Here is a 15,136-nt window from a genome sequence, read left to right on the forward strand (position 1 = left end):
GTTACAATCGGAATTTACAACCTTTTTCCTGCTTTGGTAGGAGCGTTATTTGTAGCCCTTTGGTGTATTCAACAGCACGAGCCACTCAAAGCAGCCTGTGATTCAGCTGTGCTGCCCAAAGCAGCCCATTCCCAAGAAACAAGAATCTGCGAGAAGTGCCATGATGTTCATGTTTGTTTATGAGATGCTCTGGATTCTGTGAACTGCTTCTACCCTGTGGTTGTTTATTTCATCTGCCTTGCAATGCAAATTGCTGGCAATTAGATAAAGACAGTTGAGGAATTCCTTTCCTTTCAGTGGAATTGAAAGATGGCTGAAAAATAACTTGCAATTCTACAGCAATAACTTGGCGTGAATCATGACAGATATCCCTTAGATAGTGCGTACCGAAAGCCTGCTCCTGTGAATGCCTTTATTGCCTCTTTCGGTGCCTCAGGGAGACCATTACTGTTACAACGCTATGCTAAATCCGTTTGCTAGACCTCTCTCTTCTCACTATGCCAACAATTTCCCTGCTTTGTGTGAAGTTCGCACTATTCTACTGGGCCTTCTGCATCATGGTTTATGGCTCCCATGCAGTAATGCTTAACGGTGAGCACATGCTTGTGTGAGATTTAAAGGGTCTAATTCAAGTCCTGTTGAAGTCATTGGACTTGCCTTGACTTCATTATGTTCTGGATTAGGCTGAAGCATGTTCTGCACTGATAAATCACAGCGCACAAAGTGGTACTTCTTTATTCTAACAAATTTCCCTTTGCTTTGTATTTGGGGGCAGATCTGTTGTCATTCTTAGGTCCTGCAAAAAAAATCTTTGCCCTCTTCACCCTAGAGAAATAGCCTGAGAAAATGAAAGGAACGTTAAACCTGACGGTCTGATTCTCTTAAGCCGATGTCGAACTCCAAGCCAGGGCTCCTGGATGAGCTCGATCCTTGTTTCAGCTTCTAGAAATTGAAGGTTTCTCGTTGTAGTTGGGGAAACACAAACTTGCAGAATCAGGCTGGTAGTTCCTGTTCTGAGCATCTCTGTGCATCCTTCCTGTCCCAGGCTGTGGCTGGGCTCTCACGCCCATGCTGTGCCCCGAGTGCCGCGCAGATTTGTCTAAGGATAACGTAGCTCTGCAGAATTTTTCTTGTTCGTCCCGGTGCAGAAAGGGACAGAGCAGAGCACGACAGGGTGGGTCATGGTGTGGTATTGAAGGAGGTTTGAAAAAAAGCAGGAAAAGGGCAGAGGAAAGAAAGCAAAGATAGAAAAGAGATTTTATCTGACCGCAGGCTGCGCAGGATGGAGTTGGGGCCCGATCCAGCCTCTGATCAGATTTTCCCCACCCTTGTCTTGCAGGGTAGAAGTAAAGAACTTAATGTCTCTCTTCTCAGGTCATGGTTCATAGTTTGGCATAAGGCTTAAGATCTCTTACAAATTCTAAAGCAAATAAGCTACTTCCTGAGCATGTGTTTACACATCAGCTCTCTGCTGAGGATGTCGGTCCAGACACAAGCAACATGCTGTCCTCGGCAGCTCCAGGGCTGGGGTGGGTAATTCCCTCTGCCAAGGTGCAGAGCCTGAGCCAAGGAAACCCGCGGGGCCTTTGCTGCCCTGTGCACCTCCAGTGTCCTTGCTCTATGTTCCCGGAGCACGGACCTATGTCTGCAGACGTGGGAATAATGAGGAGGTGATGGTATGAGCAGTGCCCGTAGGAAACGCAGCACATTGCAGAACTGGATCAGGCAATTTCTTTCCAGAGCTGGAGGAAGGTCGGTGCCATTGCCCAGGGAGGTTGCACAGCCTCTGCCTGAGGAGGTTTTCAGGACTCGACTGACTGAGCCATTTAACTGGACTGAGGGACCTGACCGCCCTTGGAAGCGAGCCCTGCTTTGGGTAGGAAGTTGGACTGGAATCATAGGATCATCACAGAATGGTTTGGGTTGGAAGGGACCTTTACAGGCCATCTGGTCCAACCCCCCTGCCATGAGCAGGGACATCTTCAACCAGAGCAGGTTGCTCAGAGCCCCATCCAACCTGACCTTGAATGTTTCCAGGGATGGGGCATCCACCACCTGGAGACTGGAGACTGCCAGAGGTTGCTCCCAACCGCAATGTATGGGACAGCCCGATGAGCGTGCAGCACTGAACCCCTCTGCACGTGGTCCCTGGCACGTGCTGTGTTACAAGGGTTTCTGCTATCTGGGAAGTTGCAGTTCCCATCTCTTTATGGTAAAAAAAAAACCAAACAAAAAACCAGACAGAGGATTACCTATCCCAAGCGCTTGTGTGACTGACACACGATATTGTCAGGCTTGCGCATGAGAACCAGAAAGTGGAGCAGCGGGTGACTGTGATTTGTCAAGGCTGAAAGCAAAATATGAGCTTGACAAAAGCTAGTAGCTGAGGAAGTTGTGAGATAATGTTAATTGCGCTATTAATTGTGACTTAATTGCCTATAGTCTTAAGGTTGCAGAGTTTTTCAGTAAGTGTTCTGTCCCTTGTTATAAATTCTACATTTTGCAAATCTGTAAATTCTTGGGATAATGGTTTATTTTGTTGCCGTCAGCAGATGTTTCATGCCGGGAATCTTTGGTTTTTTTTAAAAAAGAGGAAAACTAAAGGTGTCTCAGTCAAGAGGGAATTTCTTACCTAATGCTGTTTAAACAAAGTCAATGTGAAGTGGAGCCACACTTGATAACTTAATTTAGCTTCAAAAACTCTCTGAGAGGTTATTTAAGTGCACTTGAAAGATCAAATTTGGAAGCCTAAGCTAATGTTAATACCCCAGTGACACATGATGTTTCTAATGAAATCATGTCATTCTATTACTGTTACTGAAAAAGCTCTGCTCACAAGTGTACTCCAGAGTCGCTGGGTCAGAGGATTACTTCTTTGCCAATTATGAGCTTGCAGATGATGCAAAGAAATTTGAGAAAAATGACTACCATTTTTCTACACGAGTGCCTAAAGCTAAGCATATAAGGAAGTAGTTGAATGCTATAACCTACCTGAGGGCCCTACAAGGCCCTTAGACATCCATAGCACTTGTAGGAGTACGGGGAAAACGTATTCTTTCCTCACTGCCTGTAAAACAAAAAAAAAACCAAAATAAAACCAAAATAACCCCCCATTATACCAATATACCCCAATAAACCATTGGACTTCTTCCCTGTGGGTGAACGCCTCTTAGGTAGGTGCTGATGGAGTTTTTCCCCTCAGGAAAAGATCTTACCCCCAAATGGTGTTTAGGTGGAAACACCTAAAATGAGACTGAACAGAGAAGGAAAACTGTTAAAGGGAATAATTCTGCCTTGGCCGGGGGCGGAATGTAATGACCTAATGAAGGATGAATCTCCTGCTTGGTGGAGAAAGGCGGGTGATACTGGGGCTTGTGCTCACGTACACGGATGGCTCGGGGCTTAACTGTGCAAGGGACCAGAGCTGACAGGCACTTGTTCTAGAAAAAAAGAGACTTTTCAAGAAAATATGTAGGTTTGCTGAAACTTTAATTGCAAAAGATCGGTGGTGTTGAGCAGGGAGCTCCTGGTGTGAGGGAAGCGTTTGTCCCCGTCGCTGAGCTCGGGATGCTCGGCAGGCACGCGGGTGGTCCAGGGTCTGTCCTAACTTGAGCTGGACTAAGCGGGGACTTAGGAACCTGCTCCTCTTAGTCTCAGATAAAAACACCTTAAATATGAACCACAAACGTGTGTCTTCATTGGTTTCTTTTTCATAGAAGTGTCCATAAGAAAACCTCTCCAAACCTGGATCTCCAGGAAAAAAAGGTTTTTTCTTTTCTCAGACAGCCCCGTGTATCACTTTTTCCATCTTTAAAGAGCCATCCTTGAAGCGAACAAGGACAAGGTGTTTGCTAAAGAATATTTTTTTAAAATTAACAGTCAATAGAACCAAAGTTAAAGTAGAAATGAAATTGAAATGTTCCCTTGTAGTGCCAATAACAAACAAAGCAGCATATGGCTGCACAGTGATTTTATTGGAACCTGGTCGTAGTGAAAACAGAAATGAAGCTGTAGAATATCTCGTCGTTGTCACAACTGAGCAAAATTCAAAAAGTAAACAGAATAAGGGATACAAATGGAAAGAATATTTAATGTTCTCATTTTAAGTGCCCGGTCTGTTATTACTAATGCAGGAAGAGCAAAAATCATGTTTTGAAAATTATTTATATTCTGACAGATTTCTATTTTAAACTCTTTGGTGAGTTTCGTAATAGATTTCTAATTCAACAATGAGAGTTCATATTGTGAAACTCTGTAATGTTTAAAGGAATATAGAAAGACACTTGCAGAAGAAGAAAGCTGGAAGATGAAGGGAATATTCTAGAAATATCTGGGATTAGACTAAAAATGTCCAGGATCAAACTGGAATAAGAGGGTTTTACCTATATCTGAATTTTCCATAGTAACGTGCAACTTTTTTTTTTTTAAGGCTTGGAGTTAGCACAAGTTTAGAAAATAAATAGCTGATCCACATTCAGTATCTTCCAGAGGATAAATAAAATAAATGGATAAAAAAAAAGAACCTTGTTAATAATTAATCTTTTAAATACAGGAGATGGGCCAAAATTAGCACAGATGTGGACTACTTAAAACCTGAGCTCCTGCTGGTCTTTTATGTCAAAAACACTGGGGTTCACTTTTGTTAGAGATAGTTTAATGGGTGGGGAACAGCTTTTTGGGGCTTCCCAGCATGTCTCTTCTGCAGATGAGAGCACGAAGGCACACGGATCCTTAGCAAACACCACCTCTTAGGGCTGTAGGGTTTGGAGGTCAGAAAGATCTTCATCTGTGGGAGAACACATCAAAAAGTGTCTTAGGTGATGGGTAACTGGAGGAAGGTGGGAAGGTGACAAGCAGCTCTGTGAAAAGCAGGACAGAGGGGAAAATGGCCAAGAGGTTTTTCTTCTTCCAGCTGTGGCAGCCCCTGCTCTGCTCCAAAGGCCACCAAAACTGATGGATCCAGTCATTTAAACTTGTGATTGCTTTGGATCAAACCCAACTAATGAATGAAATAGCTTTAACTGTACAGCTTTGGATTCAGCTCATTTTGTGCAGCAGAAGTTTAAATTTGGATATGTGAATGACAAGCGCAGACCATGTATTCATAGGTGCTGTAAAGCTTTTGTGTGAGAGCAGAGTTGGATATGAAATACATAAACTGAAAATAACTCAATGGAGTGAGGTGTCAGAGATGTCATTGCACACTTCAGGTTGTATTTTCACAGAGTTATTGATATAAAACTCGAGTAGAGTGGTGAATTGGGGCCCCAAAGTTTCACCAAGAGAATGAACATTTTCTACCAAATGAACATATTCTACCGAACGCGGTAGAAAAGAGCCAGATACTGGAGTACAAGTGGAATGGACTTAAGCATAGGCCCACTTGTACATCCATGTGCATGATTAAATCCCGCTGATTTCTAGACTAAGTTTGTGCTTAATTACAATGTGCGCTAGAACGATGTGTTGTAAGGAGATGATGTGGCTAATATTTTGGCATCCGTAACGTGACTCTGTTTTGCCACTGATCTGGTGTGAATGCAGCTGCTTCTGGTGGAGCTGTGCCTCCTATGCATGCAGGGATGGAGGTCTGGGTGGAGAGGGAAGTCTTGAAAATATTAATCCCAAATGACCCTAACGACAATGAAAGGGCTCGTACCAAAGCTATCGATTTTAGTCCATTTGTACATCTAGTTCCTTCAAAAACTCACTTAATATAACACTTACTTTATTGATGCTGAAGTCCTTTAGCCAATTAAAGGAGACTGAGGTTTTTGTCTTTTTGCATTTTAATTCCTGTGCTGACATTGTGTGCCGGGCCTGCCCTTTCAGACTGGCTGGGTATAAATCATTTATATCTAATTGCAAACTTTAATCAACAGAAATGTCAGAAGAAGTTCAGACAGTAAATTTTGAAAAATAGATGGAACCTCTCAGATTTTTAAGGTTGCTTTGGTAACCATTAATTTTATTGTTAAGTGAACAGTTGCAGACATGCCAATCTTCAAATTAATAAAGACTTTGCAGCATATTTGGTTCTTCTAAGATTTATTCCTCTGAGGCAGTATCTTAACATCTTTATTCTTGGAAAACTTGAGTTCTTACAGCTTTATTTTGGCTCTGCAGGAATTAATCTGAATCTGAGGTGGACACTGAGATGGCAGGCAGACTATGTTTTAATGTTCTTGCAAAATCTAACAGCATTTTTGTTGGGTTATTAGCTTTGGTCTGGGGGTCCTTTTATAAAAATGCAACTGGCATAAGTTATATAAATTAACTTATATAAATTAACTACCTAGCATTAAGTTCTCTTGAACTCTTAATGTCAGATGGGCTCTTCTGACATTTAAGTGTTGACATTGTTTTATGCAGCCCATTCCAGCTCTCTTTAGACTTTCATGTGTTCTTTATTTATTCATGTTTTCCGTACATAAAGCTCCAGTGGTTGTTGGACAACTATGAGACAGCGGAAGGCGTCAGCCTTCCCAGGAGCTCTCTCTACAACCATTACCTGCGGCACTGCCAGGAGCACAAACTGGATCCAGTGAACGCCGCTTCCTTTGGAAAACTGATCCGGTCGGTGTTCATGGGGCTGAGGACTCGCCGCCTGGGAACCAGGTTGGTATGAATCTACATTTAAATAAAAAAAAAACCCTCATACAACTTCTCTCATGGATACTGAGAACCTACCGAGCATCATTTAGCAGGCACAGGTCTTTCTTCTGAGATCTACAGAAACAACCAACCATGATCTTCTGGGAAAAAAAATTGCTATTCTGAGGCACAGAAGTAATTTCCGTGTGTTGTGAGGCAAAGCTGCCTTCTCACAGAATCAGCGTTGTGAGCGGCTTGACAATACAGTTAATTTCAGACACGCTCCAGGTCTCTGGTGACAGTGCCTTGTCCATCCACACAGTGGAATTTGGTCTAAGTCCATTTCCTAAGGAGTATAAGAATATTTTATTTGAACCTAGGCTTCTTCTCATTCCATTACTGTCTCAAAAAGATGAAGTAACTCGTCTTCATGATTGCTGCTGTCAGCTGCAGAGCCCAAAATTCTGGTGCAGTGAAATGGTTTTTCCCTTTGGGTCCAGTAAAGTTCCTCCATCACGTATGAGAACAGAACCTGTGCCAACATCTTTGATGCAGACAAGCTCTACAGATTAAATTCCCAAAACGGCAGGCTGAATCTTGTGACAGAATTTTTTCTTTTAAAACATCAAAGATCCATATGATGTTACAACAAAAGCATACCATAAGAAAGTATACTTGCTGTAATTACATACGTGTCCTTCAAGAGAGCATCCCAAGTATCTGCACAGTTTGCACAGCTGAGTTTGCATTTTATCCCAGCTTCTAATTTTAAAAAAGTAGCTAATACACTAGACAAACAGTGATTGCTCTGATTGTGTAAGATTTTATAATAAAATTCAAGCTTAGATATTTGGGCTTCTAAACGAGAACAAAACCAGATGTGTCCTGGGCATTCCACAGCTGGAATGTGGAGGCAACAGTCGTAGGAAGAGCAGGGGAGAGTTTGGATTTCTGTAGATTGGTTCAAGTGCAAGAGCGCTGAAATAATTTATTTAGAGGAGAGAAATTCTTTAATCCCATCGAGGATTAAAGAAAAAGCAAACAAGCAAAAAACCCACTTAAAATTGCAAATGTGCAGGCTGGGGAGGATACAGTAAACCTCAATAAATATGGAAATAGCTGTCCACCATTATTTTTTTATTAATTCATTTAGATTATAAATGTTATTTAATTTGCAGGCACTTAAAATCACTTAAGACATGGCCGAAGCGTACTTCATACCTGGGCAGTCAGTGCGTGTAAAACCCTTTGGTACAGTGATAAAGAGTGAACGATTCAACTGTCCCCTTGAAAAGAGAAAATTCCCCCAACAAGGAAGAAAGGGTTAATTCTTTGACAAATATTCCTCTCTTAATTTTCTCTATGTAATTTTCCAATGGGAAGCATCATTGGATTTAAGGTGCCTCCAGACCCTGTCGTAGTGACACAGCAAATGAATTTTAAGCAACCCCAAAAAGAGGGCTCTGGAGACCCTGCTGCTGCTCCCCCCGCTCCGGCTCCTCTCCTACCGAGGGCTCAGCTCAACCGTTGTTAGCGACAAATTGGCTAAAGCCAAGTCGGACGTACAGTCGTCGTGTATCCATGGCTGCGTAATTGTCCTTCTCAATCCCAGAAGCAGATGCTTGGGGATTGAAAAATTCCAGTTTGGTGGAAAAACTTTAACTGACACATCTGTCTAATGTGATGGAAAGGCATTCGCCTAAGGAGCATAACAGCAGTTTTACTGACCAGCAAAGGAAAAAGAATTACAACCTCTTTTGCTTGCAAAAAGCTTTCAGTTCTTACAAAAACTACAAAAATGAGGAACTCCAAGAACAAAGCCACATCGAAGCCTGTTGCTGTTGCTGTGAAAATGCTGGCAACAGAAAGACATTTTTCTTATCATAGTTGACTATTCAGTCAGGTTTGTTTTATCCAAGTCTAGATAAAGATGGAACTTTGTTTTTATGGAAAAAACAAATCCTTAAACCCTAATCAAATAGCAAAGTGTCCCTTGAGGTCTTTCTGTCATTCTGTTTAATAACACTTTGTATTGTAACACTTGTCTCTTCTTCTCCAGTTACCATGGGTTACTTGGAACAAACCTTGCCGGGTTTTAAATGTGGATGTCACTGAACTTTGCGACATGTGGTTTTAAATTTTATAGGGGATGATGGCATTCATTAGTTCATTAGTTCAGCCATTCAAATAGCTCTTGGCAGCAAACCGACATGTGCTGCAAGAAGTAGGGTGTATTGTCAAAACAAGCCTAAGAGTAAATTGCGGGGCTACGATGTCCCTTCCATTGACTAGCTTACACTGAGCAATTTCAACGCTCGTACTTCCAGGGGAAACTCCAAATATCATTATTATGGGATCCGTCTAAAGCCAGAGTCTCCGCTGAACCGTTTGCAGGAGGACACTCAGTACATGGCAATGAGGCAGCAGCCCATCCACCAGAAGCAAAGGTAGGTGCTCCCAGCGTCTTGGAGCTCACCCGCGATGCCCCCCGACGCTGTCACGGGCAAGGGTCCTTTCCCAAAGAACGCAGCAGACCGCATCTTGGGACTGGGCTTGGCTTGGGAGCAAAGGGAGCATGTTGAGACAGTTCAAACCCAAGTGTTGCTGAAGTGCCAGAGCTGAGCTGTGGAAGAGGCGGCTGCAAGTCACTGGCTGCTCTGAGTAGTGGAAGGGTCCAAAACCAATTCTGGTAGATGCCCCATCCCTGGAAACATTCGAGGTCAGGTTGGACGGGGCTCTGAGCAACCTGCTCTGGTTGAAGATGGCCCTGCTCATGGCAGGGGGGTTGGACTAGATGACCTTTAAAGGTCCCTTCCAACCCAAACCATTCTATGATTCTATGAAACAGCATTTATCTGCCTATTCTGTTTGCCAGCGGCTTGATCCAGCCCGCTGCTATGGAGAATGCCACCGTATGTGCTGCTTTTCATGGCATCCCTGTGACCGAATTGTTTTAGGACCTCAGCTGTGGAGTTATTTGTGCCAAATCAGTGTAAAGGACGTGGGGGCTTGTGTTGTGTTTGGGTGGATTTTGGGTTTTGTTTGGGGTTTTTTTTTGTGCAAAAGCGCAAGTTAAATAGTGCTGTGGTTAGTCTTGTGTCCGAGTAATTTTGAATATAAAACACAATGTGCAAAGGAATTTGGAATTGTCCCCTGAAAGCACAGACACTTCTGGTTCTTGCTGGAGTGAAGAAGGAGCAGAAGAATTTATTTCTTCAGCTCCCAAACAGAAAGTAAATGCAAAAGTCAGCTCCTGAGACTGAGAGTCTGCGCTCTGGCACCCACTCCAGCTCTGCTTCTAATTTCTTTTTTTTTTGGTGTCACTTTGGGCAAACTTCTTAACCCCTTTAATTCTGTCTCGAGGAGTGCTTTTCAAAAGGAGGTTCTCATTTTCCCCCTCCACTTGAGTAGATGATATAAATGGTCAGCCCTCAAAATGCTGGCCTTGAATGTAACCTCATGTATGACATGACGAACGCAAAGGTCTGCATGACTGTGTTGCAAATAACATATATGTGTTTGCTCGTGCCCGTGTAAATCCCAAGCCACGCTCTAAATTTAGGTATAGACCAGCGCAGAAGATGGATGGCATGGCAGAGAGTGGGTCCAATAGTAACCCGCACACTACACCGGAGCAATCGGTTGCTGCTCAAAGTCAACATCATCAGCAATTCATAGGTGAGGAGACTGCTTTAATGTGTTAGATATCTCACACCTAGGCTTATAACTTTAAGAGGAAGGAAGGTCTTGTCCAGCAAGCCCCATCTCTTCTGCATTTGTTTGCTTTTCTAATAGATCTACAGTATTATAATAATATACGTATATTTTATATATAGTATATTCTAATAAGCTCTTGTAACATCACACTTGCTAAGTTCATTTGCTAACTCCTATACGCACAGGAAGGCTTTTTCCTTGTACTGTCAGGTCTGTTGATTCCCTCTAAGTATGTTTTTAATCCATCTGGTTTTATCCAAATTGGATGGACGGAGTGGAGGTCCTGAAGAGCCTTGCTGAGACAGGCAGCCGGAGGGAGAAGAGCGATTCTCTTCATTGCACAGGCTGCAATATGTATCCAACGCAGATGATCCATTCGGATCTTCTCCTTGGGAGACAAGCTGTCTGGCTTTGCTGGTCGTGGATCTACGTGTCTCCAGTAGAGATACCAAATCCTGGCCAGCTCTGAGCCTTCCCTGAAATACAATTGCTCCTGATATGTCTGCTGTCCAATTATATGTTCCACTGTACTCTCAAAATACCAGAGAGACATTTTTCAGGCTTCAGAGAAAATCTAATGGGAAACCCGGTAGATGAGGACAATGTATTCTTGTTTCTTTAATTACAGAGAGAAAGAAAACATTTTCCTTTCCACATTGAATAAATGGGCCGCGGTTGTTTGCTTCTTCCCGAGTACAATAGCATGAATTGGGAAAGTACTAGATAATCGGTCTCATTTCTCCTGTTTCATCCCCAGTTGAAAGATGGCCACCGGCAACAGCAGCACCTTGTACTCATCTGTAGTCCTGCATAACTGAGTGCTCCTAACTCTCACCATCTTTCCCAATCTTTTTTTTCCCTAGATGTAACCCACGTCTTTCCCGAGTTCCCTGCCCCTGATCTAGGTAACGTCCTCTTACAAGAAGGGGTCACCATGAATGATGTGAAAACTCTGCAGCTTCTTTACAGGCGACACTGCGAGGTGATTATTTTGAATATTTTTAATTGGTTTATTAATTGACGTGGGACATAATTCGTGTGCTCATCTCATATCCTGCTCTTGGGAAAAGCTATAATAGGGAATGCTTGATTTGCTAGGTATTACAACTCAAATGTTGCACTTTATGTTATTTTTTCATTGTGTGACCTGTTTTATGTTACGTTGATTATTAAAACAATGCCCTTTCTGTTATTTTTCTTGTAAATCTTTTAATCTAAATGGCAGCACATGAAATTTATGCTTACACTGTGTGGCAAAATGCTAGCAGAGCAGCTAATGAGTTGTGTTCTTCGTTGTTAGGCGACTTTGGATGTTGTAATGAATCTTCAATTTCATTACATTGAGAAACTGTGGCAATCCTTCTGGAGTCCTAAAACACCATCTAGTGATGGCTCTACTGCCCTGCCGTCCAGGTACACTGCTGTGCTTTGATTATTTCTGAATGCTCCATTTTTTGGTGGTATTTGATCTTTTAAAAATGCAGGAAGTATTTTCAGCTTCATTAAGCATTTTCAGTGCTTTGTAGGACTTGAAAGTATTTACTTCCCTGCAGAATCACAGAATCACAGAATCATATAGGTTGGAAAAGACCTTTAAGATCATCGAGTCCAACTGTAAACCTAACCCTACCAAGCCCACCACCACACCATGTCCCTAAGCACCTCATCCAAACGTCCTTTAAATACCTCCAGGGATGGGGACTCAACCCCTTCCCTGGGCAGCCTGTTCCAATGCTTGATAACCCTTTCAGTGAAGAAAAATTTCCTCATATCCAGTCTAAACCTGCCTTGGCTCAACTTGAGGCCATTTCCTCTCGTCCTGTCACTTGTTACCTGGGAGAAGAGACCGACCCCACCTCTCTACCCCCTCCTTTCAGGCAGTTGTAGAGAGCGATAAGGTCTCCCCTCAGCCTCCTCTTCTCCAGGCTGAACAACCCCAGGTCCCTCAGCCGCTCCCCATCAGCCTTGTGCTCCAGACCCTTCCCCAGCTCCGTTGCCCTTCTCTGGACACGCTCCAGCCCCTCAATGTCTCTCTTGTGGTGAGGGGCCCAACACTGAACACAGCATTCGAGGTGCGGCCTCACCAGTGCCGAGTACAGGGGCACGGTCACTGCCCTACTCCTGCTGGCCACGGTATTTTTGATACAAGCGTTACAAAGAGTGTCAGAAGTGTTTAATATCATAATGACCGCACAAAGTTCAGACCTCCGAGGAAAGCATCTGCTCTGATTGTGTACATCTATGTGCCTTATACCTCCTGTAACAAGTGCTAATCCAAAATGCAGAGAGCGTTTGGATGGATGAGAACAGGATGATGCTTTCGTAAATGGTCAGCAACAGCAGACAGTAACGATTCCGTGTCGTTAGGTATCGGTCTCAAGTGGCATCTCAGACTCTGAGGTTTTAGTGACATCTAGACTGACTCGCTTCTTTGGATGGCTATCCAAATCTTTAAGTGCCTCATGTTTTGAGGCAGATAATGGCAAACGAAGTTGCTCTGATCTTTGTGCTCCTGCCTGGCTTGTTGTTATTGCCTTTTCTTCATCCTTTACGCGTTGGTAGTCTGCTGCCAAGAGACAGGGGAATGGAAATCAGTGAAAATAGAGAAAATTGAAAAGGTGGAGGTTTCTTGTTAAAATTTGTATTAAAAGTCTATCCTGTCCACTTCTACAGATTATATAAGGGCTTCCGATACTGACATTTTCTATTCAGAAGAAAAACGGTAAAAGTTTGAGTAATAAGCAAATACCCCATACTAATCTGTAGAATATGGCCCTGTTGTCTTCAGTAGACATTACCCAATGGATGTTTTCCCACAAAGAATCACTGTAGCTTTGTTTGATTGTTTCAAAATCTCTTTTACTTAAGGGTATATCTCCAAGGCATATTGCAACACCAGAGAGCGAGCTGTGCTAGGTACAAATAGGCTCACGGGATACTGGAGGCAGCATTTCTGTAGGGCTCTGTCTAAACTAGCGTATCTTGCTAAGGCTGTGTGCTCTAGTACCCCTCCATACCACTGCTAATAATCAAGATAGGTAAATAAAGCACTCCCTCCCCCTGCTTTATATGTGTACACGAATATAAAACCAAAATATTATCAAAGTGGCAATCTGTTTGAAAGCATGATAAAATGCAGAATATGGTTCCACTTAACAGAAAGTTTAGGTACTTGGTGGCCAGTTTCTCCGTGTGAGTGTTCTAGGAGTATGCCTGTGGAGTTCATTTACAAAAACCGCTCAGGCAGAGGCTATAAGTACTTCTTTATAGTATGTCCAAGGCTTGCCTTTAATGGTTTTGATGTAATGCATGGGGAAAGTCCCTTGCAAATTCCCAATTCTCAGCGTAGTGTCTTAGCAGCTCCGCTTTGATGCTCTTGGCAGTGCATTAATGCTTCGGTTTTCTCTGCTTGCTGTTTAACCAAATATCTTATGCCTTAATCATGCAGAAAAAGTTTCCATACATCTATAAAGTGAAAATAACGCAAGCTTGATTGACCTCATTCAGTTAGAGACAATATGCTCTGTTCTCATCAAAACACCAAATATTTTTCCTTCAGAAAACATTCAGCATTTGAAGGTGTTAAACACCTCAAAACCATTTGTAGGTGTCAATACTGGCTAATCTGCTCAAAAAACATTCACTGCAAACATTTTGTCCCTACTGCTACAGCTGAGGAGGTTTAGAGCAGAGGAGAGAGGTGTGAAGGTTTTGGAAATAGCTGGGTCTGTAAGGAGGCACCAGCTAAGCCTTTGCTTGCTGAAACGACTGTACTGAAATACAACTCCCACGTCCACATGAACATGAGTGTGTGAAAGGCAACTGAGGCTAAAGATGGAAGAAGCGAAGGCCAAGCATCAGGACCTATAGATTTGAGGGAAAACTGTGGTCAGAGATCTGACCCCACGGACGGAGGGACGCTTGCAGAGTCAGCGAAGACTTGTACAAACGATCAAACATTTCCTTTTGAAAGAAACGCGAATGGCTTTTTTCTGCTGAAAACTCGGGTTAGAAATTGAGAGGAAGGGTGAATGCACTGAATGCAAACCTGCTACTAACACTGCCTCCCTCCTCCTCCTCCCACAGCGATGAAGAACATGAAGGGACCCTCCCAAAAGATAAGCTGATCACTCTGTGCAAATACGAACCCATCCTCAAATGGATGAGAAGCTGCGATCACATCTTGTACCAGGCCCTGGTGGAGATTCTCATCCCAGATGTGCTCAGACCGGTGCCCAGTGAGTATCCTGCGGCACGGTCAGGAGAACACGGGTGGTCCCGACTCCTGCTCAGCTCCTGCTCCTCGCTGGGCTGAGTCACGGGATGCTGTGTCTGACAAACAGTGATCCATGACTCACTCGGTCTGGCTACCACTTGCCACAAAGATTTCCGTTGTAAAAGCTGATTTACAGGTCTTTGGTTTGAATACAAACTAAAATATTATGGCAACAGCAATATTTTTCCTGCAGCATTGCTCTGCATCGACAGTACTTTGCGGCCCCTGGAAATTCCCATTTAAAATGCTTTTTAAAATTTGGTTTATTGCATATCACATCTCCTGACTTTGGCTAGAAGTCAAGGTAAAAGCATAAGCCTAATGCACAAGTAAGCACGGCTAATTCTTGTGAGATGTGTCCTTGGAGATCGCATCTTTGTTTATGTAGGACCATCCTGTCCCCTACTGCACCTCCTGGAAATTTGGGGCCAACTTTCATTTGGGAGATTAGCGATGGGATATTGAGGGTTTTCGCTCTGATTTGGCTCCAAACTGAAGCGCGTGCGTCAGTCTCCCCAGGGCCTCAACTCAGCCATAGACTAGGCTGAG

General features: G+C 43.2%; 1 protein-coding gene across 15 annotated transcripts in view; it reads left to right on the forward strand.

The window, feature by feature from the left end:
* RFX2 (regulatory factor X2) overlaps positions 1 to 15,136 on the forward strand; it is a 61,284-nt gene that overhangs the window by 39,542 nt on the left and 6,606 nt on the right. For all 15 annotated transcript variants that reach the window (XM_075523999.1, XM_075524000.1, XM_075524005.1 and 12 more), the window contains 6 exons: positions 6,437 to 6,618; positions 8,922 to 9,041; positions 10,157 to 10,272; positions 11,175 to 11,293; positions 11,612 to 11,724; positions 14,398 to 14,549. In XM_075523999.1, coding sequence (XP_075380114.1) covers positions 6,437 to 6,618; positions 8,922 to 9,041; positions 10,157 to 10,272; positions 11,175 to 11,293; positions 11,612 to 11,724; positions 14,398 to 14,549 — 802 coding nt within the window. The remainder of the gene's footprint in view (positions 1 to 6,436; positions 6,619 to 8,921; positions 9,042 to 10,156; positions 10,273 to 11,174; positions 11,294 to 11,611; positions 11,725 to 14,397; positions 14,550 to 15,136) is intronic.

The sequence above is a fragment of the Mycteria americana genome, chromosome 24, assembly GCF_035582795.1.
Source record: "Mycteria americana isolate JAX WOST 10 ecotype Jacksonville Zoo and Gardens chromosome 24, USCA_MyAme_1.0, whole genome shotgun sequence".
Lineage (NCBI taxonomy): Eukaryota > Metazoa > Chordata > Aves > Ciconiiformes > Ciconiidae > Mycteria > Mycteria americana.